At 36.5% G+C, this 27,659-nt stretch overlaps 1 protein-coding gene and 1 non-coding gene across 3 annotated transcripts in view; one reads left to right on the top strand and one right to left on the bottom strand.

The window, feature by feature from the left end:
• The window catches only part of FOXN2 (forkhead box N2), a 65,540-nt gene that overhangs the window by 14,320 nt on the left and 23,561 nt on the right, over window positions 1-27,659 (bottom strand). For both annotated transcript variants that reach the window (XM_030827697.1, XM_030827698.1), the window contains exons 2-4: window positions 18,968-19,518; window positions 5,793-5,893; window positions 2,218-2,282 (exon numbers count right to left, since the gene is read on the bottom strand). In XM_030827697.1, the coding sequence (XP_030683557.1) occupies window positions 2,218-2,282; window positions 5,793-5,893; window positions 18,968-19,504 (703 nt within the window). In that variant the 5' untranslated portion in view covers window positions 19,505-19,518. The remainder of the gene's footprint in view (window positions 1-2,217; window positions 2,283-5,792; window positions 5,894-18,967; window positions 19,519-27,659) is intronic.
• LOC115838517 lies at window positions 24,908-25,047 on the top strand. Its single transcript, XR_004033532.1, has one exon. It is a non-coding gene; the product is annotated as a U4 spliceosomal RNA (small nuclear RNA).

The following is a 27,659-nucleotide window of genomic DNA, read 5'->3' as shown; positions in this document are numbered from 1 at the left end:
GGATGACAAACTTCTTCAGTAAAGGGTCAGAAGGTAAATATTTTAGGCTTTGCATGCTAAGAGGCAAAACACAGGATATAATATGTAGGTCTCTGTTGCAACTACTTAACTCTGCTGTTGCAATGAATTTTGTCTTGAAATGTTATTGTTATTTGATTTTGTTTTCTCCAACCATTTTACAAATGTAAAACCATCCTTAGCGCACAGGACACCCAAAAACAGATGTCAGGCCAGATATGGCCATGGGCCATAGTTTGCCAACCCCTATTCTAGTCTAAGATAGACCTGAAAAGGTAATAACTCTACTGATATTACTAAAAAATTCAATCCTATTTTCAATGAAAAATACCCATAAAAATAAATGGAAAAGGGATATAAAACTGTATACACAGTGTCAATCTAGTATCTGGAGAAAAAGTATGTGTGTGTTTATCTATGTGTCCCTGTACATACATGCATGCAAGTGTATCTATTTACATATGTGGCATTAAAAAAACCCCAAAGGAATTATATCAAAATGTTAACAATAAAATTAGCCAGGTGTGATGGCACCTGTAGTCCTAGCTACTTGGGAGGCTAAGGTGGGAAGATGGCTTGAGCCCAGGATTTTGAGGTTGTGGTGAGTCATGACTGTGCCACTGCCCTCTGGCCTGGATGACAGGGTGAGAACCTGTCTCAAAAAAATAAATAAATAAATAAAAATAAACAAAATATTAACAATGGGATAAATGACTTTACTTTCTCTTTGATAAATGTTTTTATTGCCCAAATTTCCTATAATAAATATATAATACTTTTTTAAAATAGAAAAATGTTAAACAGCAACAACAAAACATCCCAAATTTTTATCTGAATTTTTTATGATTTAAAATACAGTCATGTGCGCCTGTAGTCCCACCTACTCGGGAGGCTGAGGTAGGAGATCACTTGAGCCCAGGCATTCAAGACCAGTGTGGGCAACACGGCAAGACACCATCTCTTAAAAATAAAACAAATAAATAAAATAAAAATGCAGTCCTGCTTTGTTTAATGACGGGAATATGTTCTGAAAAATGTACTGTTAGGTGATTTTGTCATTGTGTGAACATCATAGAGTATGCTTAAACCTAAATGGTATAGCCTACTACACACCTGAGCTACAAATCTGTACACCATGTTACTGTACTGAATACTATAGGCAATTGTATCACAAATGGTATTTGTGTATCTAAACACAGAAAATATACAGTAAACGGTCTATTAGTTTCTGCGAGGGGACAAAAAAGGGGGTACAATAAAAACACCATATAAATATTTAAAATGGTACACCTGTATAGGGTACTTACCATGAATGAAGCTTGAAGGACCAGAATTGCTCTGGGTGAGTCAGAGAGTGTGAGTGGTGAGTGAATGTAGAGGCCTAGGATATTACTGCACACTACTGTAGACTTTATAAACAGTGTACACTTAGGCTGCACTAAATTGATTTTTTAATTTTTTCTTTCTTCAGTAATACATTAACGTTAGTTTACTGTAACCTTTTACTTTATAAACTTTTTAATTTTTTAAACATTTTTACTCTTTTGTAATAACAGCATAAAATACATAATACAGCTGTATAAAAATATTTTATTTATAATCTATAAGCTTTTTTCTATTTTTAAATTAACATTTTTTAACTTTTTAGTTAAAAACAAAGATACAAATACACACATTAACATGAGCATACACAGGGTCAAGATCGCCAATATCACTGTCTTCTGCCTCTACATTTTTGTCCCACTGGAAGGTCTTTAGGGACAATAAACACAGGGATCTGTCATCTTCCTGTAACAATGCCTTCTAGAATACCTCCTCTAAAGGACCTGCATGAGGCTCTTTTACAGTTAACTTTTTTTCATTGGTGGAAGGGGTATACTCAAAAACAACAGTAAAAAGTGCAGTAAATACATAAACTAGTGACATAGTTTATTACGATTATCAAGTATTAACATACGTACATAACTATGTGCTATACTTTTACAGGACTAGCAGTGCAGTGAGTCTGCTTGCACCAGCATCACCACAAACTTCAGTAAATGTGTCGTGCCACAATGTTACAACACGCTACCAGGGCACCAGGCAATACAAATTTTTCAGCTCCATTATAATCTTAGGGGACCACCATTGTTATGCACAGCCCGTTGTTGACCAAAAGATTGTTGTGTGGTGCATGACTGTACTGATACTCACACATACCTTTGAGGTTTCGCACCTGGTTCTGCTTGATTACAGAGCTTAAATAGTGAGGTGATAAAGAACCACTGAAAAACAAACAGAAAAGCAAACGTGCTTATAAAAATTTTTACTTCACTTTTTTCCCCCTAATTTTTGACAGGTTCTCTCTCACTCTGCCGCCCAGGCTGGAGTGCAGTGGCATGATTTCAGCTCACTGCAGCCTTGACTTTCTGGGCTCAGGTGACCCTCCCACCTTAGCTGCCTGAGTAGCTGGGACCACAAGCATGCACCACCATGTGTGGCTAATTTTTTAATTTTTTTTGGTAGAGAAAGGGTTTTACCATGTTGTGCAAGCTGGTCTCAAACTCCTGGGCTCAAGCAGTCTACCTGCCTTGGCCTCCTACAGTGCTGGGATTACAGGCGTGAGCCACTCGCACCCAACTATTTCACTTTTTCTAGAACTTAGTCACAAATACAGCTAATTTCTACCACCAAAAACAAACTATTTTTACCTTGTTTTCTTTGCTAACACTACTCAATTTAGAAAGTCTGCCAAAGCAGAAAGAGCATAGGAGCCAAAATTAAATCACAACTATTTGGATGTTCTTAGGCAAAATAATTAATCTTTTAGTTTCTTCATCTGTAAAATAGGAATAATTAAATCTCCCACATAGGCTGTTGTGACAATTAAATAAGAATAACGCATTTAAAATGCCTGGAACTATAGATAATACATGATAGTTACTGTTTGGTTTTGCATTGGATGCTTAAGTTTGATGTAATACTAATATAGGTATTACCACAGAAGTAAAAGCATTTACCAAAATTCATAGTTAAGGAACACTTGGTAGTGATAGCAAACAGGTATGTTCCTGATTTTATTAATAAACATAAAATTAAGCTTTCTATATTCCTGGAAAGACATCAACAGTTCTTTTTTTAATCCAGGAATTAAAACATCTTTGGGAAAAACTACTTCTCTTCTTTGGAATTTATGATAGTATGAAAAAAAATCTATTTGTTAACTAACTTAAAAGTTTATTTCCTATTCATAGTTTTACATATACTGTATCTCACTCTTTTCCTCAGACTTACAAATTCTTATATGCAAGGGCTACACAAAAGCATGTCAGATGGAACTGTTATTTTGCCAAACAACACAAAGGGGAAAATGTTTCATTTTATATTAAGGGTTTAAAGTCAAAAGGTTATATATAACCCTTATGTTGTAGTTTAATTTTTTTTTTTTTTTTTTTTTTTTTTGAGACAGAGTCTCGCTCTGTCGCCCAGGCTAGAGTGCAGTGGTGCAATCTCGGCTCACTGCAACCTCTGCCTCCTGGGTTCAAGACGATTCTCCTGCCTCAGCCTCCCGGGTAGCTGGGGTTACAGGCGTGTGCCACCACACCCAGCTGACTTTTGTATTTTTGGTAGAGACAGTTTTCAACATGTTGGCCAGGCTAGTCTCAAACTCCTGACCTCAGGTGATCCACTGGCCTCGGCCTACCAAAGCGCTGGGATTACAGGCTTGAGCCACCTCACCCGACCATAGTTTTTATCTTCTTTTAAAGCCACAAGATCACTTTTAACATTTAAACTTATGATTAAGGCTAAAAGACAGAAACATGAAAATACAATATATCAAAGACAGCAAAATATATTTGTGATGGTTTAGAAAAAATGGTGCCAATTCTTTCATATAATCTTTTTTTTTTTGAGATGGGGTCTCAGTCTGTCACCCAGGCCGGAGTGCAGTGGCACCATCTTGGCTCATTGCAACCTCTGCCTCCAAGGCTCAAACGATCCTCCCACCTCACCCTCCTGAGTAGCTGGGACCACAGGCGTGCACTACCCACGCCCAGCTAATTTTTGTATTTTTGGTAGAGACAGGGTTTCGCCATGTTGCCCAGGCTTAATCTTCAGTAAAAAAAAAAAAAAAAACCCAACACAGCTAAGTAAAACACATAGGTGAACATCAATAGAACTCACCATTAGTTTCTAAATTATTATTTAAAATGCCTCATAATAACCAAAATTAATTAATAAAGATATCAATTTCCAAACGAGACTATGAAATCTGGTAACTTCTGTTCTAGGTTTCATTTCATAAAGATAAACCACTCAGTTATTCTTTTTATAATGATCCATCTAATCTACAAATATGGTAAAAAGAAGCTTAAAATCTCAGTGAGTGAACATATTACTGATATTTCAACTTTAGCCTTCCCAGCTATTTACTGTATTCCAGCTACAACCACTCCTCTACAAGTTATCTAACAATACTTAAAGAATTCCAATTAACCACTATATGAAATGTTGATGAATGCTGCAGCTGGGAGTTCATTATAACTTTCTCTCTACTTTTTTGCATGTTTAAAAATTTCCATTTATTACTTTATTAAAAATCTTTTGAAATTTTTCAAAAAACAAGTTAGCTATTATAAACTACCCTTAAAAGTATTTTAACCAAATCTGGGATTTTCAATTCAAATGAAGGTACATAATAAATTGTAGAAGACTCTAAAGTCTTCTATAGAAAAAGGAAAAATCAGATTTAAGAAGGTCATATTATTTTCCGATTTAACTTAAAATGAGGAAGCTAGAAGATCAATAGGGGTTACTGGGATTGAAAATAAAGACAAGGAAAATTATAAGCAAATACAGTACAATTCTATTTACCAGAAAAGATAAAAACAAAGTTCAAAGCATTATTTTATTTGCCAAACATTTAAAAATTTTAGACTTGAACATACTTTTCAAATATTAAGTACTACCAAAAAAAAAAACCTAAAACAGAAAAAGAAACCTACATATGTATATAAAATGTTACAATGACAAACTTCATAATCTTATTAAAAGATTTTAAATATATTTTTAATTTCCTTCATTTTTAGGTTAGCATTAGCATTGCAGACAATTAAAATGATCTGACCTGTTTGTAACTGAAATTATATTACAACTTTCTTTAGGGTTTACTTATACTCAATACTGACTATATTTCCCAGAGTGTTATGTTCTCAAGTAACCAATTTCCTGTTTTCTAGAAACACAAATTAGACCATAAGGAAAACTAACTTAGGCTAATGTCTTATCCATAAATACTTCTTAAAAAAAAAAAAAAAAAAAAAAAAAAAAAAAAAAAGAAAAGAAAAAAACAGGCCAAGCATGGTGGCTCACGCCTGTAATCCCAGCACTTTGGGAGGCAGAGGTGGGAGGATCACTTGAAGTCAGGAGTTAGAGACCACCCAGGCCAACATGGTGAAACCACGTCTCTACTAAAAAGACAAAGATTAGCTGAGAGTGGTGGTGCGTGCCTGTAGTCCTAGCTACTAGGGAAGCTGAGGTGGGAGGATCACCATAACCCAGGAGAGGAGGTTGCGAGCCAAGATCTTGCTACTGCACTCCATCCAGCCTAGGTGACAGAGTAAGACTCTGTCTCACAAAACAAAACAAAACAAAAACTAAAAACTAAATAAAACATAAATACTTCTTTATACAATAAAAAAACAGAAACAAAATACCCTGGACCTTGAAGTTTCTCCATCTCACACAGTGAAATCCTATAAATCACCACTGACAGTTATATGGAAGGTCCTTACTTTTGTGAAGATGCTGAAGAAAAAGGTTGCTTCTTCAGTGCCTGGATAAGATTGGGTTTATATTCCGGATCAACACACCATAAGGAACCTTTTCCATTAACCTAGAATAAAATGCACAAGAATAACTAACTAGGAACTTTTATACATAAACAGTCAGCATCTAAATGTTTTAAATAAATGTGCAGGGGGAAAATAATCTCTAGCACCTTTTGAGTATGAAACTAAGGTTGAAGTGAGCTTGCTATGTGTGCACTGTAGTGACTAAAAGTCATCCTATGATGTACAAAACTTCCTCTAATTCACAAGATTAGTGAGGTTCAAATGTTATTAGCTTCTGGTTTTATACTTCAAAAACTCGTTCTTAAAATTTGAATTACCTTTACAACTACATTAACAATTATTTAGATAACGAAATTTACTTGTTTCCCATTCTCATACTCCTTTTTGCATGTATCAAATCATCTATGATATAAGCTATTATGATTGCTATTAAGATTTAATGTGATGATCTCCAGAGTCCTTCCATTTCCCACACTCTTTTTCAAGGTAATACTAATCTATTACTGAGGTTCTTTTATCTCTGAATATCGTTTCATAATTTTTATAGCAGAATGGCAAAATGAAAGAACACTGTTCTATAGGTTCAAAAACCAAGGTCCTGATCACCACCTATTGACTGGCTATGTGACATTGGGCAAATCATTTAATTTTTGAGAGTAAGACTTCTCATTTACATTTTACCCATAAAGTAAAACAACAATGCAGGCCACTTCACTGAATTATAATGAGATTCAAATAAGCGGATTTATATGCAAGAGACATAGCTGCAAAATAGGTGAATATTAAGGGGCCATTCTGAAACTGACATACGTAAGGGTTTGCTGCATGTTGGTTGAATAATAGTATGTTCCTACTCCTTTACTTTCCACAGAGGAGGGAATTTTGAAAAAAAATCAACAATAAGAAAAAAATAAATTAGTTCTGAATAAAAGGCAAAAGTTAGGTGGTAAAAAAACGGGATAAAATAAATTCAGGAGAGAATAAAACCTTTTGCCTGTGAAAAGGTGTAGCAATTGAGTGTAAGGCAGTTTTTTACTATGCTGGCAATTTACATAAATAGAAAAACCATGGTTGTCATATCACACTGTCATAAAGAAAGAAATGCACTGGATTATCAGGAGAAACATTTTCCTGGTGTTTGGCAGCAAGATATCACATTAACTATACTAAAAAAGTATTTGACATTTTCTTTTTTGTTTTTTTCAAGAAAAGACATGTTTTACAAATGTATTTTTGGATTAAATGAAACTTCTTAACTGAGCTATATGTTCAGTCACCTGGACCAAATGATAAACATGTTTTGATGACAGGGAAAAAAATGTTAGCACCAGGCCAGGTGCGGTGGCTCACGTCTGTAATCCTAGCACTTTGGGAAGCCGGCGCAGGTGACTGATTGTGCTCAGGAGTTCAAGACCAGCGTAAGCAACATAGCAAAACTCTGTCTCTACAAAAATAGAAAAAATTTGCCTGGTGTGGTGGTGTGCGCCTATAGTCTCAGCTATTCAGGAGGCTGAAGCCAGCCTGGGTGAGAGTGAAACGCTGTCTCAAAAAAAAAAAAGAAGAATTAAAATGTTAGCACCTACAACATCTTTTGCCCCAAAGCCAATTCAGTTTCATATAGAAAAGATATGCAGCATTACTTTTCACACACAGACCAAGACAATTATTTTAATAATGCTAGCCATGCTCTATCTTGGAATTCCTGAGATTACGCTCCTAGAAATTATTTAGTTCAAGTCTACTTTTCAAATTCTGTTGTGAGGGGGACTGCAAATTGTTTTGATCACAGTAGAGTTGCTATTTCCTTGAAATAGCAAATTGGAAAAACTGGTATTGAAAACGTGCAGTTTCAGGGCAGTTAAGTATCTTGAGTATGGTCTCAAGTAACAGTCTGGTTTATGTTACCATGGCAGCACTTCCTTTCACTGGGTCTGTTCATGAACTATCATGAACAAGAGATAAAACTCTGTATTTCCTAATCTACATTTTAGAGTCTACAGCAAAAAGAAACTTATTTTTAACTAATTTTCCACTTGAAACCTTTGCTCCTATATTATTGGGCCTAGATAAGAGAATACAAATAATAACTGTTTAAAACTAAATTTGCCTACAACAAAATAGTCTTCTGTGCAACAGAAACAGGAAATGAGCATTCTCTCATTTTATTATTTTGCGTTTTAGAACTCTAAGGCTTCTGAATTTACTTGGTAGAGAACTGCTAAAGGTTTTGAAGAAATTTTGAATATACTAAAAGGTGAACTTTAAAAAGACTTGTCTTAACAGAAGTGGTAAAGACTAGATTGGGAGAAGAGGCAACGTTCATTATTCCTAAAATGTTTTTATGAACTTATCCTGTATATTTTAATAGAGTTGCTCACCTTGTCTACTACCAAAAAGAAGGCAAAATGGCAATGCCTAGATAAAACTATAAAGTGGTAATGATTTTCAGTGGCTTTTAGAACCTCTGAGTTAAAAATAATTAACTGATTACAATTTTACCACACTAGGAAACAATCTAGTTCCATGTTTCCCAGCTAAAATCTCACAGTAATAATGTTTAAGATGGGCTTTATAAAAATTTAGAAAAGTACATACAAGACTTGGATGTTAATTTTTTTTTTTTTTTTTCCCCAGACAGTCTCGCTGTGTCACCCAGGCTGGAGTGCAGTGACACGATCTCGGCTCACTGCAACCTCCACCTCCCAGGTTCAGGAGATTCCCTTGCCTCAGCCTCCCAAGCAGCTGGGATTACAGGTACGCAGCACCATGCCCGGCTAATTTTTGTATTTTTAGTAGAGACGGGGTTCCACCATGTTGGCCAGGTTGATCTTGAACTCCTGACCTCAAGTGATCTACCTGCCTCAGCTCCCAAAGTGTTGGGATTACAGGCGTGAGCCACCATGCCTGGCCAATTTTTATTTTTATTTATTTTTTAAATTTGAGACAGAGTCTTGCTCTGTCATCCCGGCTGGAATGCAGTGGCACGATCTTGGCTCACTGCAACCTCTGCCTCCGGGTTCAAGTGATTCTCGTGTCTCAAACTCCCAGAGTGCTGGAATTACAGGTGTATGCGCCACTGTGCCCAGCCAGATGTTAAGTTAACATTTAAAACATAAAGCCCAAACCAAAGCAAGCTGAACCAAAACAAAAGACAACCACATGTAATTTTAATAAATTTAAAATCCAGAGACAAATAAATACCAAACCAGGATTGTTAGAACCTGTCTTTTCAGAGTAGTAAAAATGGTATGATTATAGGGAGAAAAAAATCTGATCAGCAGCTGTATCAGCGGCTATCATTACCACTTCATAGTTTGATCTAGATCTTGCCATTCTGCCTTCTATTGGGATTATCATCTCTAGATAACAGCCATTCATCAGAAAAGTGTTGTCAAGGTTGCCAAATCCAATTCTAACATTTAATGCAACTAAGTATATTTGACTTCCACAGATTGGAAGAAAAATGCTGTCATTCTGTCACAAGAAACGTTTCATAAATTAAAAAAAAAAAACCACATGCATTCCCAAATCTACTTGAATGTATCTCTTTGTCTAAATCTCAGACATTTAGGCAAAATAGTTAACTGATTTTTATGAAGACGATTTACAAGTTCCTTCCCTCCCACCCTGACTTGTGGTGATAGCTTGCTAATTTTTATGCCAATATATTACCATTTCTATATTTATCCCTTTTTTAAAATTGTAAGATGATTTCTCTCCTTTTCGTTATCAAATTCTACCTATACTCTGGACTGCATCCTTTCCCATTCTCTAGCTCTCACTTCCTTAATTTCTTCCTTTCTCTGAACATTCAAAACACTCAGGTTAATTACATTAAAAATGTATACACTTAAAAATTATAGACGTGACCAACTCCCTTTTGAGTACTACCACAAATTATACTATTGAACATATGGTTTTCTCTTACTAAAAATAATACCACTGTGAATATTATCACACACATCTTCTTTGTGCAAGTATGAATGTTACTCTAGGGGAGAAATCAGAATATGATCTGCTAGATCAAAGGAGAGCCCATTTCTAATTCTAGTAACTACTGCCAGGGTGCCCTCAAGAATGGTCATATTAATATACTCCTATCAATGGTGTGAAAGTATCAATATTTACTCATGTCCTCATCTTATTCGATATTATCAAATATTTTAAATTTCTGAGTTCTAATAGATAAAAAAGCATTTTTTGTTCTTTTAATTTGAATGTCCCTTACACACATTACTAGTAAGATAAACATCTTTATGTTTATTGACTATTTGTGTTTCCTCCTCTGTGAACTGCCTATTCATATACTTCCCCATTTTTCTATTAGATTTTCATTTTCTTATTGAATTATATGAGTTTCTTCTATAATGGTATACTGTTAATAGTAAACATCACTTCTCAACTCCACATTTAATGACATGATGTTGGTAGCTTGAAATTGGCCATGATGGAAATATTATACCATGGAAATTTGCAAAAGCTAAACAGCCCATCCCTAGCCAGTTGTTAAACATTTATCAGCACAGCACTTTTTTTTTTTTTTTCTTTTTTTTTTTTTTGAGACGGAGTCTCGCTCTGTTGCCAGGCTGGAGTGCAGTGGTGCGGTCTCAGCTCACTGCAACCTCTGCCTCCTGGGTTCAAGCAATTCTCCTGCCTCAGCCTCCCAAGTAGCTGAGACTACAGGCACACGCCACCATACCCAGCTCATTTTTGTATTTTTAGTAGAGATGGGGTTTCACCATGTTGCCCACGCTGGACTTGACCTCGTGATCCGCCCACTTTGGCCTCCAAAAGTGCAGGGATTACAGGTGTGAGCCACCGCGCCCAGCCAGCACAGCACTTATGCCCAGCCAGCACAGCACTTATTACATATTTTGAATCCTAATCTTTTGGCTGCTACTTTCTCAACAACTTCTTCTTAGCCAATCATTTTCAAGTGTTCTGCAACAATTGACACTGTTGGCCATTCACACTTAAGCTTAGCTTCCTTGGCTTCATTACACCATACTTTTCCTAGATTATTCCACTCAAAAGCAATGCTGATGAATTCCAAACTTAAGAGCTGTAATCTCACCACATCACCTCTATTCCTGCCTATATTTCTAAGTACCTAGTAGATGGTTACCTTTTATGTATCATCATAAGTATAAACACAATAGTTCTAAAAGTATAAAAGAATTAAGTGACACAATTCAAGAATAAATCACTAAGGAAATTCTAAATGCATAAACAATAGCAAACAATGACACTGGTAACTATAAGGGTAAATTTAAACGGAGACTATATAAAATAATTATGAAATATGTATAGTGTTTAAAAAAAGACAGAGGATAACAATACCAAAATAACAGAGGAAAAAGAATAAAGGGAGATCAATTTCAAAGAAGGCAAAGAGAAGAGGAAGGATAGGGAGATGATTTTCACTGTAGCAGTGTTTATAACAAAAAATTAGAAACCTAAATGTTCATCCACATCACAATTAAAGAGAATTATGCAATAAGATGAGAAAAGACGCTGAGCTTTTTAAAAGGTTATTGAATAATATCACTCCCCCCTTTCTCTTTCTGACACACACACACACACAACTTTTTTTTTTTTTTTTTTTGCAGCGGTATCTCATTGTTTTATTTATTTATTTTTATTATTATTATACTTTAAGTTTTAGGGTACATGTGCACAATGTGCAGGTTTGTTACATATGTATACATGTGCCATGTTGTTGTGCTGCACCCATTAACTCGTCATTTAACATTAGGTATATCTGCTAATGCTATCCCTCCCCCCCCGCCCCCACCTCACAACCGTCCCCAGAGTGTGATGTTCCCCTTCCTGTGTCCATGTGTTCTCATTGTTCAATTCCCACCTATGAGTGAGAACATGTGGTGTTTGGTTTTTTGTCCTTGCGATAGTTTACTGAGAATGATGATTTCCAGTTTCATCCATGTCCCTACAAAGGACATGAACTCATCATTTTTTATGGCTGCATAGTATTCCATGGTGTATATGTGCCACATTTTCTTAATCCAGTCTATCGTTGTTGGACATCTGGGTTGGTTCCAAGTCTTTGCTATTGTGAATAGTGCCGCAATAAACATACGTGTGCATGTGTCTTTACAGCAGCATGATTTATAGTCCTTTGGGTATATACCCGGTAATGGGATGGCTGGGTCAAATGGTATTTCTAGTTCTAGATCCCTGAGGAATCGCCACTCTGACTTCCACAATGGTCGAACTAGTTTACAGTCCCACCAGCAGTGTAAAAGTGTTCCTATTTCTCCACATCCTCTCCAACACCTGTTGTTTCCTGACTTTTTAATGATGGCCATTCTAACTGGCACGCACACAGTCTTAAGTGACTATTCTACTAAGGCCTTGACCTCAGAGAGCTCTCATATCCTCCCTAATGGGAGAAGCAAATCTATACATAACTGGGATATGTATGTTATAAAGGTAACAAACAGAATGCTATAAACACACAAAATGAGTACAAAAAAGCAGGAAATGCTTGAGAGGTGACTTCTGAGCTGGGCTTTGAGGAAATGTTATCTCCACTGACAGTGAATTACGAAAATGCAGTGTAGATAGAGGAACAAAATAAACAAGGACTATTTATAGTATACTGGAATAGCAAGTAGTCTTGTGGGGGTAGATCATGGAGTAGTGAAGAAAAAAAACTGCAAAGACAGGCAGAGGCCAAACTGAGGAGGGTTTTGAAAACTATATTTACAAGTTTGGCTTTTATTTAGTAAGTCATATTTACTAAAGGTTACTAGTTACAAAAACTGAAGTAAAAATGAGGCTCAGAGAGTCTAACTTTACCAAGTCACACATCTATCTGGATCTAGGAACATACCTGAATCCAATCCTTCATGCTGACTCCTCAACTTATACAATAGTTCAATTTGATGAGAAATGAGGGGAAGATCTGAACTAAGGCCAATGTTATGGTAGAAACTAAAAGAAATGGCCAGAATCAAAAAGCAACTTGTAGGTATTTATAGGTGCTACCAGATACTGTTTTTTCTAGAATCTAACCCCTGGCTTTGACAGGCTTTCTAGACCAGGATCAATTAATACCACGTATCTCACTTTTTTGGTTATAAAATAAGGAGGTTCATCAGGATAATGTCTACATTCCTTTCAAATTTGACATTCAAATAACTTAGGCATTGCAAAGAGCAGGTACCCAAGATGACTCAGATTTCTAGCTGAGACCCAAATAGATCCTTGGAGAAGGAGAAGAATAAAGTCCAATTTTGGACACACTGAATTTGAGATACCTCCAGATCTAATAATTAGTTGCAAATTTAGGTCTGGGCTTTAGGAGAAAGATCTAGAAGTCATTAGATTACAGATGACATATTAAGCCATGGGAATTAATCAGATTATTTAAGAAAACACTAAATCAACAAAAAAGACAAAATAGTGAACACTAAAGTTTAAATGGCAAGTGGTAAAAGAAAAAGATGGAGAGTCCATGCAGGTAAACAAAGAATTAAGCACAGTGTTACACAAATCAAAGGAAAGATGAATTCCCAGAGCTAATCATGTCATATAATGCAGTTTTAGGTTGAATAAGACAGAAAAGAAGTCAGTGGATTTAGACATAAGGAGGGCAATGATTACAAAGTGTTCAAATCCCACATCTTCACTGAAACTATCTCTGCATGGTACTACTAACTGTAACACTCCTTTGGCAAATAAATTCAGATATTGTTTAAGATAATATATTGCTCTATCATTCACACTGTCACAAGTCAAATACAGAGAAACTCCATCATGCTCCTGGCTTAAAAACTCTCACTGGTTTGCTCTCAAAACTGAAGTCCAAACAACTCAGCATGATATTCATCACAATTCTATTCTGCATCACTCTGCTTTTCCACCCTGCTCTCATACATTCCTCACCAACAGAGAATATGCCTACTGCCCCAAACTCCCGGCAGAATATACTATTGCCCTTTGGCATATGCTACCCTTCTAAAACCTGTTCTTTTTTTTCAAAGCACACTTCAATGGCAAACTTTTCCATAAAAATTTCCCAAATCTTTTAGTTTAGGGGGTCCCCAACCCCCAGGCTGGAGACTGGTACAGGTCCATGGCCTCTTAGGAAACAGGTCGCAGAGCAGGAGGAGAGTGGAAGTTGAGAAGCATTACCACCTGATCTCCGCCTCCTGTCCGATCAGCCCATGCATTAGATTCTCACAGGAGCTCAAACCCTATTGTGGACTGTGCATGTGAGGGGATCTAGGCTGTGCGCTTCTTATGAGAATCTAATGCCTGATGATGTGAGGTGGAACACTGTCATCCCAAAACCGTATCCCATGTCCCCACCTCAGGCTGCAGAAAAACTGTCTTCCACAAAACCAGTCCCTAGTGCCAAAAAGTTTGGGGACCACTGTGCTAGGTAATAATTAATCAACTCCTCTCTGACTCTGTTCATGTTGCTATTATTACATTTCTTTCTATATTGTATTATGATTAACTGTTTGCCTTCTTACTTTTTAAAACTTAAACTCCTTCACGCCAGGAACCATCTCACCACTGCACTCCAGCCTGGGCAATAGAGGGAGACTCTGTCTCACAAAACAAAACAAAAAGCATTAGATTCAACTTTGGCCGAGTGCAGTGGCTCACACCTGTAATCCCAGCACTTTGGGAGGCTGAGACAGGTGGATCACTTGAGCCCAGGAGTTAGAGACCAGCCTGGGCAACATGGCAAAACCCTGTCTCTACTAAAATTAGAAAAAATTAGCTGGGCATGGTGGTACACGTAGTCCCAGCTACTCAGGAAATGGAGGTAGGAGGATTGCTTGAACCCTCGGAGGTTGCAGTGGGCCGAGATTGTGCCACTGCACTCCAGCCTGGATGACAAAGTGAGACCCTGTCTCAAAATAAAAAAATAAAATAAATCGTAACAGGGTCCATCCTGTGAGGTGAGATGTAACATATGAACTCTTTCTTTTGGCAGAGCACAGAGATTGCAGTTGTGAAAGAATGTAAGAAAAAAAATACCACCCAAATTTTAAAACAAATTTATTAAAGACCAAATGTGAGCTAGCATGACAGCTTAGAATCCCTGACATTCCCAGAAGAAGAGGAGTCTGCCTCCACTAGGCTAGGTCTTTTTCCACTGGCCTCCATCTGGTGCTCCAGAGGAAGACTGCAGGCAGGCCAGGAAGCCTAAGAGAGAAACCCTTACGAATGAAGACAGATGTACAGAATCTGCCAAGGTTTAGGCAAAGATCATCCATGTTCTAGACCCTGAACAAGCACAAGGTGAAGATCAGGTGGTGGTGTAGGATAGACACAAACCTACCTATATCCCGGACTCTTCCCTAATACAAAGCAAAAGCTGTCTGCCACTGAGGAAGAGGCAAAATACTTCACCCACTCTAGTCCCAGGCAAAGGATGGCTGTTGCTAAAAGAGAAGTATAAAACCTAGCTATCCCCATATTTAACAAGGCAATGTGCCACGTGCCACTAGAAGAAAGGCAGAAAATCTGCTCATGCTCAAATCTGCTGATGATACAGAGAACTGCTGCCATTGGGAAAGGGAGTGGTCACTCACTTTTGCCCAAGACCTCCCACTAATACTAGGCTGAGTTTCTCTACCATAATGGGAATGAGTAGAAAACTGGCTTGAACTCTAAAACAGCACTGTCTAAAAGGACTGTTGATGATGACAGAAATATCCTATAGCTGTTCAATATGCCAACCACTAGCCACATGTGGATAAATGGCTACTGAAGAATGAAGCTCTAGACTCTATCTTTGCTTAAACCTTGGCAGATTCTGTACATCTGTCTTCATTCATAAAGGTTTCTCTCTTATGCTTCCTGGCCTGCCTGCAGTCTTCCTCTGGGGCACCAGATGGAGGCCAGTGGAAAAAGACCTAGCTAGTGGATGCAGACTCTTCTTCTGGGAATGTCAGGGATTCTAAGCTGTCATGCTAGCTCACATTTGGTCTTTAATAATTTGATTTAAAATTTGGGTGGCTTCTTTTTCTTACATTCTTTTATGACTGCCATTTCTGTGCTCTGTCAAAGGTAACAGTTCATATGTTACATCTCACCTCACAGGATGGACCCTGTCACATTTTATTTATTTATTTTTTTGAGACGGAGTTTCACTCTTGTTGCCCAGGCTGGAGTGCAATGGCACGATCTAGGCTCACCACAACCTCCACCTCCCAGGTTCAAGCGGTTCTCCTGCTTCAGCCTCCCGAGTAGCTGGGATTACAGGCATGTGCCACCATGCCTGGCTAATTTGTTGTATTTTTCGTAGAGACAGGGTTTCTCCATGTTGGTCAGGCTGGACTTGAACTCTCAACCTCAGGTGACCCGCCCACCTCAGCTTCCCAAAGTGCTGGGATTACAGGTGTAAGCCACCACATCCAGCTTATTTTTTTATTTTGAGACAGGGTCTCACTTTGTCATCCAGGCTGGAGTGCAGTGGCACAATCTCGGCCCACTGCAACCTCCGAGGGTTCAAGCAATCCTCCTACCTCCATTTCCTGAGTAGCTGGGACTACGTGTACCACCATGCCCAGCTAATTTTTTCTAATTTTAGTAGAGACAGGGTTTTGCCATGTTGCCCAGGCTGGTCTCTAACTCCTGGGCTCAAGTGATCCACCTGTCTCAGCCTCCCAAAGTGCTGGGATTACAGGTGTGAGCCACTGCACTCGGCCAAAGTTGAATCCAATGTTTTTTGTTTTGTTTTGTGAGACAGAGTCTCCCTCTATTGCCCAGGCTGGAGTGCAGTGGTGAGATGGTTCCTGGCATGAAAGAGTACGTTTTGCTACTGAAAAATGCAGCTCTAGACTCTATACTGGGTAGATGGAGAGACTGTCTGCTCCTGGGGGAGGCACAGAAAGACTCACACCTGAAGCACAGGCATGCAGAACCTGTTTAAGACTAATGCTAGAGAAGAACCAAGAATCCTACTCTGCCCCATCCAAAAGCCTTGCTCCAAGTAACAAGCAATAGCAACCTAGTGCTGTAGGAAGGGCAACAGAGAGAGCTATCTTACCTCTCTCCCACCCTCAAATGTGGCACAAGCTGGAAGATGAAGTTGTAGCAGTAATGCTGAGACAAAAAAATCATCTATTGCTCCAGGCCTCACTTTAAACACAAAGTATTGGCAGTTCATCTCTGTAGGAGTCTGAAGAGTGTGGTGTACTGACAGTAATTACTGCAACCACAAACACTCAAAACTCTTCTCAATTACTAACTAGACTGACCAAAACCTGTTCACACTAACAGCCTAACAGAAGTAGAGGCATGCCTATTTCTGGGTAGAAATATTACGTACTTCCGTCCCTGCCATTCTTTTACAATGTCTGATATTCAATCCAAAATTATAAAATACATACAAAAACAAGAAATTAAAACAGTCAGCAAAACCCAATCCAGAGATGGACCAGTTATTGAAACTGACAGACATTATATAACGACTATAATTAATATGTTTATGGATCTAGTGGGGAATTTTAGCAGAGACAGAAACTTTTTTAAAAGGAAAATGAAAACATTAGAAATAAAAAATATGAAGAAGTCCTTCATTGGGGCTTATCAGCAGAATGAACACAACAAAGAAAAACAGTGAACGTATAGAAAAATCAATAAAAATTATCCAAACTAAGAGAGAAAGAGTGGGGGAAAGGCAAAGCAATCAAGACGTAAGACAAATAGCAAATGGTCTAATATATTTTTACTTGGAGTCCTAAAAGTAGGAGTGAGGCAGAAGAAATATTTGAAGACATAATGAGCAAAAATTTCCTAAATTTAATGAAAGGCAATAAACCATACATTTAAGAACCACTGAGAAACCAAAGCAAGATAAAAATAAAGAATAACACAACTAGGCCCGTTATAGTCAAACTGCTGAAAAGCAGTGATAAAGAGAGAAAGAAAAAATACTGAAGACAGCAATTAAAAAAAGAGACATTACATAAAGAGGAATAATGACAGCAGAACTTCTCACCAGAAACTATGGGAGCCAGAAGACAATAAGTCATCTTTAAAATACATAGAAGAAAAAATGTCAACCTAGAATTCTAAACCCGCACCCCACAAAAAAGTTTAAAATAACCATTGCCAGCAAAACTGAATAATGAGAAATTTTAAATAAACTTCTCCAGGCAAAAGGAATTAATCCAATAGGGCATCAGGTGCCAAACAACTTTTTCTGTAAAGAGCCAGTTAAGTGAAATGGTGTAATATTATTTGAAGGTGAAAACCTGAAAACCATATAACAACCACTAAAATACATAAATAATAAGCCAATAGTAGAGATAAAATTGAAGCATAAAAATAAACACACACACACACACGCACACACACACAAAACACCTCGGCCGGGCACAGTGGCTCACACTGTAATCCCAACACTTTGGGAGGTCAAGGTGGGTGGTGCTTGAGGTCAGGAGTTCCAAGACCAGTCTGGACAACATGGCAAAACCCATCTCTATTAAAAATACGAAAATTAGCTGGGCATGGTGGCATACGCCTGTAGTCCCAGCTATTCTGGATGCTGAGGCATAAGAATCGCTGGAACCCAGGAGGTGGAGGTTGCAGTGAGCGGAGATCGTGCCACTGTACTCCAGGCTGGGTGACAGATTGAGACTGTCTCAAAAAAAAAAAAAAAACCAAAAAACCAAAACCAAAAGCGAAGAACACCTCATCCTAAAAAAGGCAGGAAAAGTGGAAAAGAAAATCAAATAAATAGCAAGGTGATAGATTTAAACCCAACCGTATCAATTTCATTAATTTAAATGGTCTATACTTGGATTATAAGGCAGAGATTATCATATTGAATAAAGAATCAAATACTGATAGTTATAGGAACACTACAGAAACTAGAAACAAAGAACTAAAATAATAAAAAGACTAATCTAGGTACCTATAGTAGACAAAACATAATTCTGCTAAATTTATATCAATATTTAAGAAATTTTAAAACATCTCAAGTGAAAACAAATGAATATAATTCAGTTCAGCTGAAGTAATTTGACTTGACTACTTGTCTCCCCGATTTCCAGATATTTTAAGGGCTCCATGTTAATTAGTTCCCCCACACCTCACCAAATACAGCAATGTTCATAAACACTGACCTTGCCATGGCTTCTTTCCACTTTCTGAAAACATTTATTCAGGGACAGATTATGTCGAACAGAATTCTTCCAGCCTGTTGGTGCAGTAGCAAAATACGGAAAATGGTCCAGAATCCAGCTATAAATTTCTTTGACAGGCAAACATTTATTTGGAGAGTGCTCAATAGCCATATAAATGAGAAGACTAAAGGAGTATGGGGGCTTTGAAGTTGCTGATTTTTTTTCTGGGTTCTGGTAGCAAGCTGGTCCAAAGGATGGCACATCATCTCCCTCTATGTCATACAATGGACTAACAATTGGAAGACCCTCACTTCCAAGGCTGAAGTTTGTTAGAAGATTAGTACTTTCATGAAGCCAGTTCAAGTTTGTGAGTTCATCATCTGCTGACTCACTGTCCACTAGAGTGGCCTTTGGCCTGGCAGCATCAACAGCTTCAGGCAAGCTTCCCATTTTGTAAATCTGGCTTAATCCTGCAATCTTTTCAGCTCCTGGGGTTTCAGCTCTCTTATCTGGAGTCATTCGAATTACTGGACCCATTTACTCTTATAGTTCTGCAACAAAGGAAACAATTATCAATGTAATACTTTAGATTCTTAAACTCTGGGAAAAAGAAAATACATATGTAAATATCCCCAAATCAGAGAAATTTTGCAATCAATTATCCCACATAATATTTAAGCACCACATTTGTATAATGAAGATACTAATGGTTATAATACAAGGAAAATAACTTATATTCATTGAAATGGCTGTAAATAAAGTGCAGCTTTATAGGACCAGGTGTATGGGTGATATTAACACAATTAAATAATGTATTTTAAATACTTAGTAAAGTACCTAGCACATGCTAACCACCTAATAGGAAGTGGCTATTATTACTTAAAATGGACAGGCTATTTCTTTGAATTATAAGACTTTATATGTATCTTAAGAATCTATGATTTTACTATATACAAATAGTTGAATCTTGAAAATAATAAATTTGAAATTATTTAAGCAATATTTAAAAATAAACCCTTTCCTCAAATCTCAAATATTTACTATAAAAAGAAACTATGCATACTATTTTTACAGCACATGATACTAAAAAGAGGTAACATTTTTATTTCATTATTTATTTTGAATTGACAAATAATGATTATATATATTTATGGGGTACAATGTGATATTATGATACATGTATATACTGTGAAATGATTAGATCAGGCTAATTAATATATCCACCACCTCACATACCTATTTCTCTTTGTGGTGAGAACATTTTAAATGTTCTTTTAGGAATTTTGAAATATACATTATTATTAACTATAGTCACCATGCTACGCAATAGGTCACTAGCACTTACTCCTCTTGTGTAACCAGAACTTTGTACTCTTTGACTAACATCTCCCCCTTCCCTACACCCTCCTCCTACCCCCACCACCCGTATATGGTTACCAACCATTCCACTCTATACTTCTGTAAGTCTAACAAGATAACACTTCTTATTCACTAAGTTTATTATTAGCCAAATTAAATTCACTGTAAGTTATCATTTCTTTTTAAAATTCCAGTACTTTTAAACTCTGCATTCTATATCATCTCAAGTACTGACATTTCAAGGCTGGCATTCTCTTAGTAAGGTATGAAGTGTCCCTGTACTTTCAAGGAGAGCAAAAAATAGCTGTTACTATTCTTTTTTCATTTCTATTTTCTCAAATTATTTTTGTTTTGCATTTTAAACACCCTTCTATTCAAAAACTTTATCATGAGACAATAACAGACTAGAGAAGAAAGCAATAGGCTAATGTGCTATTTAATTAATTTTCAATGGCTCATAAAGATAACTCATTTCTAAATTCAGTGAAAAACCGACTATTATCCTATTCAACCCACTTATGCTTGTGTAACTGAAATAATTGGGGGGGGGGTACCTCCAGAGTTTTATTTTGCTTAAGACATAGATGGCAGGTTACTTCAAGAATTCTGAAAACCGGCTAATTTTATTTCTATTTTTTATGTCAGTTATGTAAAAGAGAAAACTGGTTAATTTTAGATGTAGAACAGTTTATCTGGATTCTGGGAGCTACCACCAGAAGTAGTTGGCCTCAGAGCACTCCATTATCAACAGCCTTAGATAATACTTTAGTGCCCAGGCATTGTGCTAAACAATTTACATATGATATCTCAATTAACTGTCAATTAAACCCTATAAGGTAGGCACTATTATTAATTCAACTTTATTGATGAGGAAAATTAATCACGGAGGTTAAGCGTAAGTGGAACTGTCAGAATTTAAATCCAGGCAGACTGACTCTGGAAACAAAACTCTAACCACAATATGTGCTGGCAACAGTATGTACACAACACCCATGAGCACCAATGACTCAAATCCTATTCATTTTAAATCTTAACAGCATTCTTTCCATATCCAGTTCTTATCTCTCTCCTGTGCCCCCATAACTTGAAACATCAAAACACTGTAAAAAGGAAAACATCAAACGGTAACGGATTTGGTTTCTGTTTCAATCTCTTATGAAAACCATACATACATAAACATTCACATATACGAGCACACAATGTATTTCAGAACTGATATCCTGTACTATATAAGTGACCAAATTATTCATTTTATCACCAAAGTTTCTCCGTTCATAGAGACTTAAAAACATGATGAATGAGAATTGGTTGAATAATGTCTTGCTTCCTTAAAAAACAAACAAAAAACCACTCTTTAGTGTACCCAGTGTTCAGTTAAAGAAGGGAGTGATTAATTTCTAATGTTTCACTTTGGCCTTGTCACTTAAATCTCCATTTATCTTCCATTACATCTAGAAATTAGAAAGTACCAAACAGCAGTGGCTAACATTTGCTGAGATTTTACTACATTACAGATTCTATTGTCATAGGCTTAAAATGCATCATCTCTACGTACTCTGAACTACTCCTTAGTTCAATATATGTCCTTCCTTTCCGACTGTGAATTCCATGAGGAGCAAGTCTTTTTTTTTTTTTTTTTTAAAGAGACCAGGGTCTCACTCCGTCACCCAGGCTGTAGTACACAGGCAATATCATGGCTCACTGTAACCTCCACCTCCTGGGTTCAAGCGATCCTCCTGCCCCAGCCTCCCAAGTAGCTGGGACTACAGGCGCACACCACCATGCCCAGCTAATTTTTAAATTTTTTATAGAAACAGAGTCTTGCTATGGTTGCCCAGGCTGGTCTCAAACAATTGGCCTCAAGCAATCCTCCCGCCTCAGCTTCCCAAAGTGTTGTGATTACAGGCATGAGCCACCATGCTTAGCTGGGATAAGAGTCTTTTACTTTTGCATTCCTAATTAATCTTATCAAAATGTTGAGTATGAGTAGACACTCAAATCATAATTATTTCAGATAGAAATGAACTCATAATACAAATTATTTGTCTATCCTGCAAAATGCTGTACTAACTGCCTTGAAGAGTTTATTTTGGAAATGAATTTTTAATGGGTAGGAAACATCCTAAATGGTAACAATAAAAAAAACTGAAATCCATTGTTAAGAATAAGGAAATGGAAATGAAGTAAGCCATCTCCCTAAGGTTCTAAAGCTAATAAAAAGCAGAGCCAAAATTATAAACGAGGCTAAGTTCAATATTCAAATTTCTGGCCATTAGAGTCACTCTCAATCGCTCAAGAAACCTGTATTTTTACCAATACTACTTAAAACAGAAATAGTGAGTTTTATTAATGTAACATACTCAAAAATCAGTCTCTTGATAACTATTGACTAAATTTTCTCATAAGTAATTTAAATGGTTGCAAGTATGTTATTCCTCTGAATTACAAGTTTACAATAAAATTTCATTACTGTAAGATGTAAAGAAATAGTATGGCAGCAAATATGCCAAAGAGTTACAGAGTGTTAATCCAAGCAAAGTTTAAAAACCAAGTATTGACATTATTAAAAACCAAGTACTGACATTATCTTAGTAAGGTCTGAACTGTCATTGTGTTTTCAAGAAGGAAAAAAAGCTGTTTCTAAACTATCCTTATAGAACACTTTAGAGCACTATCCACTTAGATGAGATCAGGCACGTTCAGGGTGCTATGACCATAGACAGAGCACTATCCATTTGGAACACCAAGTCCCCCACAATGGATAAACAGGCAAATGATCTTTTCTCACATATTAAATACAAATAGCAAACAAATACATAAATTAAAAAATTATATAAAAAACTTATTTTAAAAAATATAAAATAAACAATTTTGGGCAAGGACCTAGCGCCATTTTGGAAAGCTAACTGGAAATGTGTATCAAGAATTATTAAAAATTTCATTCTTTGACCCAACAATTCCAAATGTGTCACTTTGTGAAATAATCTTATGTAGGGAAAAAGATATTCCCTTCCCAGCCCATGATGTGTGGAGAGACACACAGATATTCATCCAAGAATTATTAAAGATAACAGAAAACTATAAACAACTTACATTTTCTATAATAGAGAAATAATAAACTAAAGCCCATCTATTCAATCGAATATTTAGTAGCCATTAAAAATGACTGACTTGAAGAATGTGAATAAATTAAAAAGCTTATAAAAACCAGTGAAAAAGTAAAAAATACATACAAAAAAGAAAACGGTTGTTTATATTACTAATTTTTGTCTTTGTTATTCTATTTTCCAATTTTTCTTTAATGTGTTATTATTTTTATAGTTTAAAATGAAAACAAGCTCAAGGGAGAAAAGGCTGTACTACATTATTTTTAGTTGTAGTCTTTCCATTTCACACACAAAAATCAAATCTTAAAAAGGTCATGGACTTAGGAGAGAGCTCAAGTCAAAAACAGAAGCCATCTCTTGTATTCTTAATACAGCCTGTTCTGTTACAAACCTTTTCCATAACACGAATTAGCCCACTGGTAAATAAGGGAATGATTTTAGTATAATGTAAGTCATATTGGTTTGTACATGATTCTTCTCAGCCTATGTTTTTGTACTACCAAATAACAACAGCTGAACCCAAAATAGGCTAACACAGTGGAAAGCAGCAAGCTGCTGAAAAGACAGTATGGTACACAATTCTCATTCAACCCATGTTCTTCCTCTTGGCACAGCTTGGCCACATGCTCTTTCTTGGAAGTGATTAATGAGCTCTTCTTTCCAAATCTTCATGCATTTCACCCTGGCGTCCATCATCCTGTAGCTTCAACCCTTCCTTGCACAGTGTTCATCTTTTTTTTAAAATCCTAAACTGACCATATTACTTGTTTGTGAAAAATTTCATGTATGTTTTAATATATTCTAGTATTCTCATTAAGATTTATTTTTGTTAGCATTCTGGTTACAAAGCTGCATATTTTTCACTTTAGAGTGAGTTGGCCCATCAGCTGTGCACAATTTTAGTGTTTTCAGGAATATATAAATATGCAATATTACTACAAAAAGATCTGTATATTTCACAATAAAATCAAGAAAACTTTCCATTTTATTTATTTTAAAAATTATAGTCTTATGAGAAACTGCATCTTAAAATGAAATGAAAACATTCACTAGCAGAGCATTAATAATATGCATGGTCAGTTTGCTTCATAAAGCCAAATGCATAAATAAAAGGAAACCTGGGCCTGTGATGTAACATTTCTTTTTATTACTCCTTTAAGAACAGTATTTCAATGAGCCACATAAAATTGTGATACATAACAAATATTACTCAAAAAAAAAAAACCCAAAATAGTATGATGTGGGATTTAAAAAATATATTCTAATTTTTAGGAGTATAACTAGCTTAATCCAAGTAATTAATACAACCACTAATAAACAAATTTCTAAGCCAAGACACTGCTATCCAAAAAAGTAGATAAATGTACTATACACTTTAGCAAAGTACACATTTGTGTTAAGGCTCCCATCTTCTACGTTCTAAAAAAGAAAAAAAATTATTCACAAGGAGAATTTTAAAAGTGGAGAGAGTTCAGGCTTTGTGCAGTATCAGTATCGTAGCCAATGAGGTTTATCTGAGTGCAATTATTGCTAACTGGAAACTTTTCCCAATACCCCACTGCAATTACTTGCAATATAGTCAGCACTGGCAATTTTTGACAGTCTCTATGGAGATGTAAATAAATAAATAAAATAAGAAAAATAAATAAAAATAAAAGTGGAGAGTTCAAACCAACCCAGTACAATCACTCTGGAACCCACCTAGAGCTTGACTGTGTGCCTGCCATGGCGGTATCTTGAGAAGAAGGCTTGGGATTTAAATGTACTTTTTTTTTTTTTCACAGTTGTGCAGCTCATGCATTTCCTAAGGTGTCTAACAGAGATTTGCACATCTGCATATTATGTTCAATGTTATAGTGATATCCTACTCTAGGATAAGAAATATAAAATTACATATTGGAATTCTCTGATCAATTCCCAAAAGGTCATAGGAGAGCATTTTTGCTTAGGTTGGTATTAACATTGGTAAGAGAGAAATGCTTCAGAGACTACATAAGGGAAACAAAGCCACAGAATTTTCAGCACTACCTAAAACATAATATGCTGCATTACAGAGAATTAGATGTGTTGCAGTGATGGCCTTTTTTGCCCAAAATAACTAAGAAACCTACTAAACACAAAATGTTGGTTTAACCAATCAGAATTTTGACTTATTTTTCCACACTTTTAACTGATTAAAGACTGAGTTAATAAAAGGTTTTTTCTTTATACTTTTCTCAGATGTTAGGATCCTTAAACATTACTTAGCCTTCCACATTTAAACATCATATAAAATTAAATTATATGGAAGACATTCTGAGACTTGTTTTTTCCCCCATCGAATTCATTAACATTATTGTAGCAGTAATTCATTTTTATAGAGACTAGTATTCCATTTTATGAATATTCAATAATTTCTTATACTCTTAAGGAACATTTGTTTATGTTTGGGGCTATTACAAGTACTACTGTTATAGAAGTCTTTGTTCATATCATCTGGAATACAAGTGCCAAAAATTCCTCTTGAGTATACATCTAAAAGTTGAACATATGTCAAGAAGTAGAATTATTTGGTCACAGAATAGTCTTCAACTTTAATTGATGACAAACTGCTTACCAAAAAATGCTGAATCAGTTACCACTAACCAGGAATGTATATACCAAATGCTTCATGTACTTGCCAAAATTTTTTTGCCAATCTGATGACTACTGTATTAGTCCATTCCTACGCTGCTAGAGGGATATATCTGAGACTGGGTAATTTATAATGGAAAGGTTTAATAGGCTTATAGTTCTGCATGGCTGGGGAGGCCTCAGGAAACTTACAATCATGGCAGAAGGGGAAGCAAAAATGTCGTTCTTCAAATGGTGGCAGGAGAGAGAAGTGCTGAGCAAACTGGGGAAAAGCCCCTTGTAAAACCACCAGATCTTGTGAGAACTCACAAGAACAGCTTGAAGGGACCACTCCCATGATCTAATCACCTCCCACCAGGTCCCTCCTCAACACGTGGGGACTACAATTCGGTTTACAATTAAAGATGAGATCTGGGTGGGGACTCAGAGCCAGACCATATCAACTCTGAAACTGTATCTCCTTGTAGTTTTAATTTGCATTTCCCAGACTAGTAACAGGGCGGAACACCTTTTCATTCATTCACATATATCTGTATATGGATATATAGAATATGAATATATAGATATATATGAACATATAGCTATGAATATCTATACATATACCATTTGGATTTATTCTTCCATAAAGTATCTATTGAAGCCTTGTGCCCATTTTTTTATGGGTTTTCTTAATGATTTGTAATGTTTGGATACTAATATGTGATGCAAGTATCTTTCCCCAGTAGATGACTTGTCTTTTCAGTCTCTTTATTAGTTGCTTTTAATAAGAAATTTCTTTACTTTCATATGGTGGAATTTATTAACCCTTTTCTTTATGGTCTGCAGTTTGTTTTATAGTTTTTGCCTTTTACATTTAAATCTTCAACTCACCAAAAATGTATACATGTATTTTTTATCCAATTTCATCTTTCACAGACAAACATAAAATTGTTCCAGCACATTGATTAAAAATTTCAGTCCAGGCGCGGTGGCTCCTGCCTGTAATCTCAGCACTTTGGGAGGCAGAGGCGGGTGGATCACGAGGTCAGGAGATTGAGACCATCCCGGCTAGCATGGTGAAACCCCGTCTACTAAAAATACAAAAAATTAGCTGGGCCTGGTGGCAAGCGCCTGTGGTCCCAGCTGGTGGGGAGGCTGAGGCAGGAGAATGGCGTGAACCCAGGAGGCGGAGCTTGCAGTGAGCCACGATCATGGCACTGCACTCCAGCCTGGGCAACAGAGCAAGATTCTGAGATTCCGTCTCAAAAAAAAAAAAAAAAAAAAAATTTCATCCTTCCTGTTAGGAGAACCTATTCACCATCAGTCCTTAGCGTCCCTGTACACTCTCACCTGTTAAGAATGCAAGGCCTTTTATCTGGGCCATTTCTCAGTTTTTTGTTTGCTGCAAGCAAACCTGAGGTACGATTCAGTATCTCCTACTAAAGAACAGGCCAACTTCCAACATTTCTTCTCTGATGGATGAGATATTGAGAAAATTTTTTTAATTTCCATGTGATAAAGAAAGTTTTTTTGTGTTACCTATTTCTAACTTAACTGAGTTGGTATTATAATAGTGTATACGGTATCAATTCTCTAAAATTTGTTGAAACTTGTTTCATGGCCCAGTACATGAT

The sequence above is a fragment of the Nomascus leucogenys genome, chromosome 14, assembly GCF_006542625.1.
Source record: "Nomascus leucogenys isolate Asia chromosome 14, Asia_NLE_v1, whole genome shotgun sequence".
Lineage (NCBI taxonomy): Eukaryota > Metazoa > Chordata > Mammalia > Primates > Hylobatidae > Nomascus > Nomascus leucogenys.
Note: the sequence above shows the minus strand (reverse complement) of the source record. Positions and strands in the feature narration are given on the sequence as shown.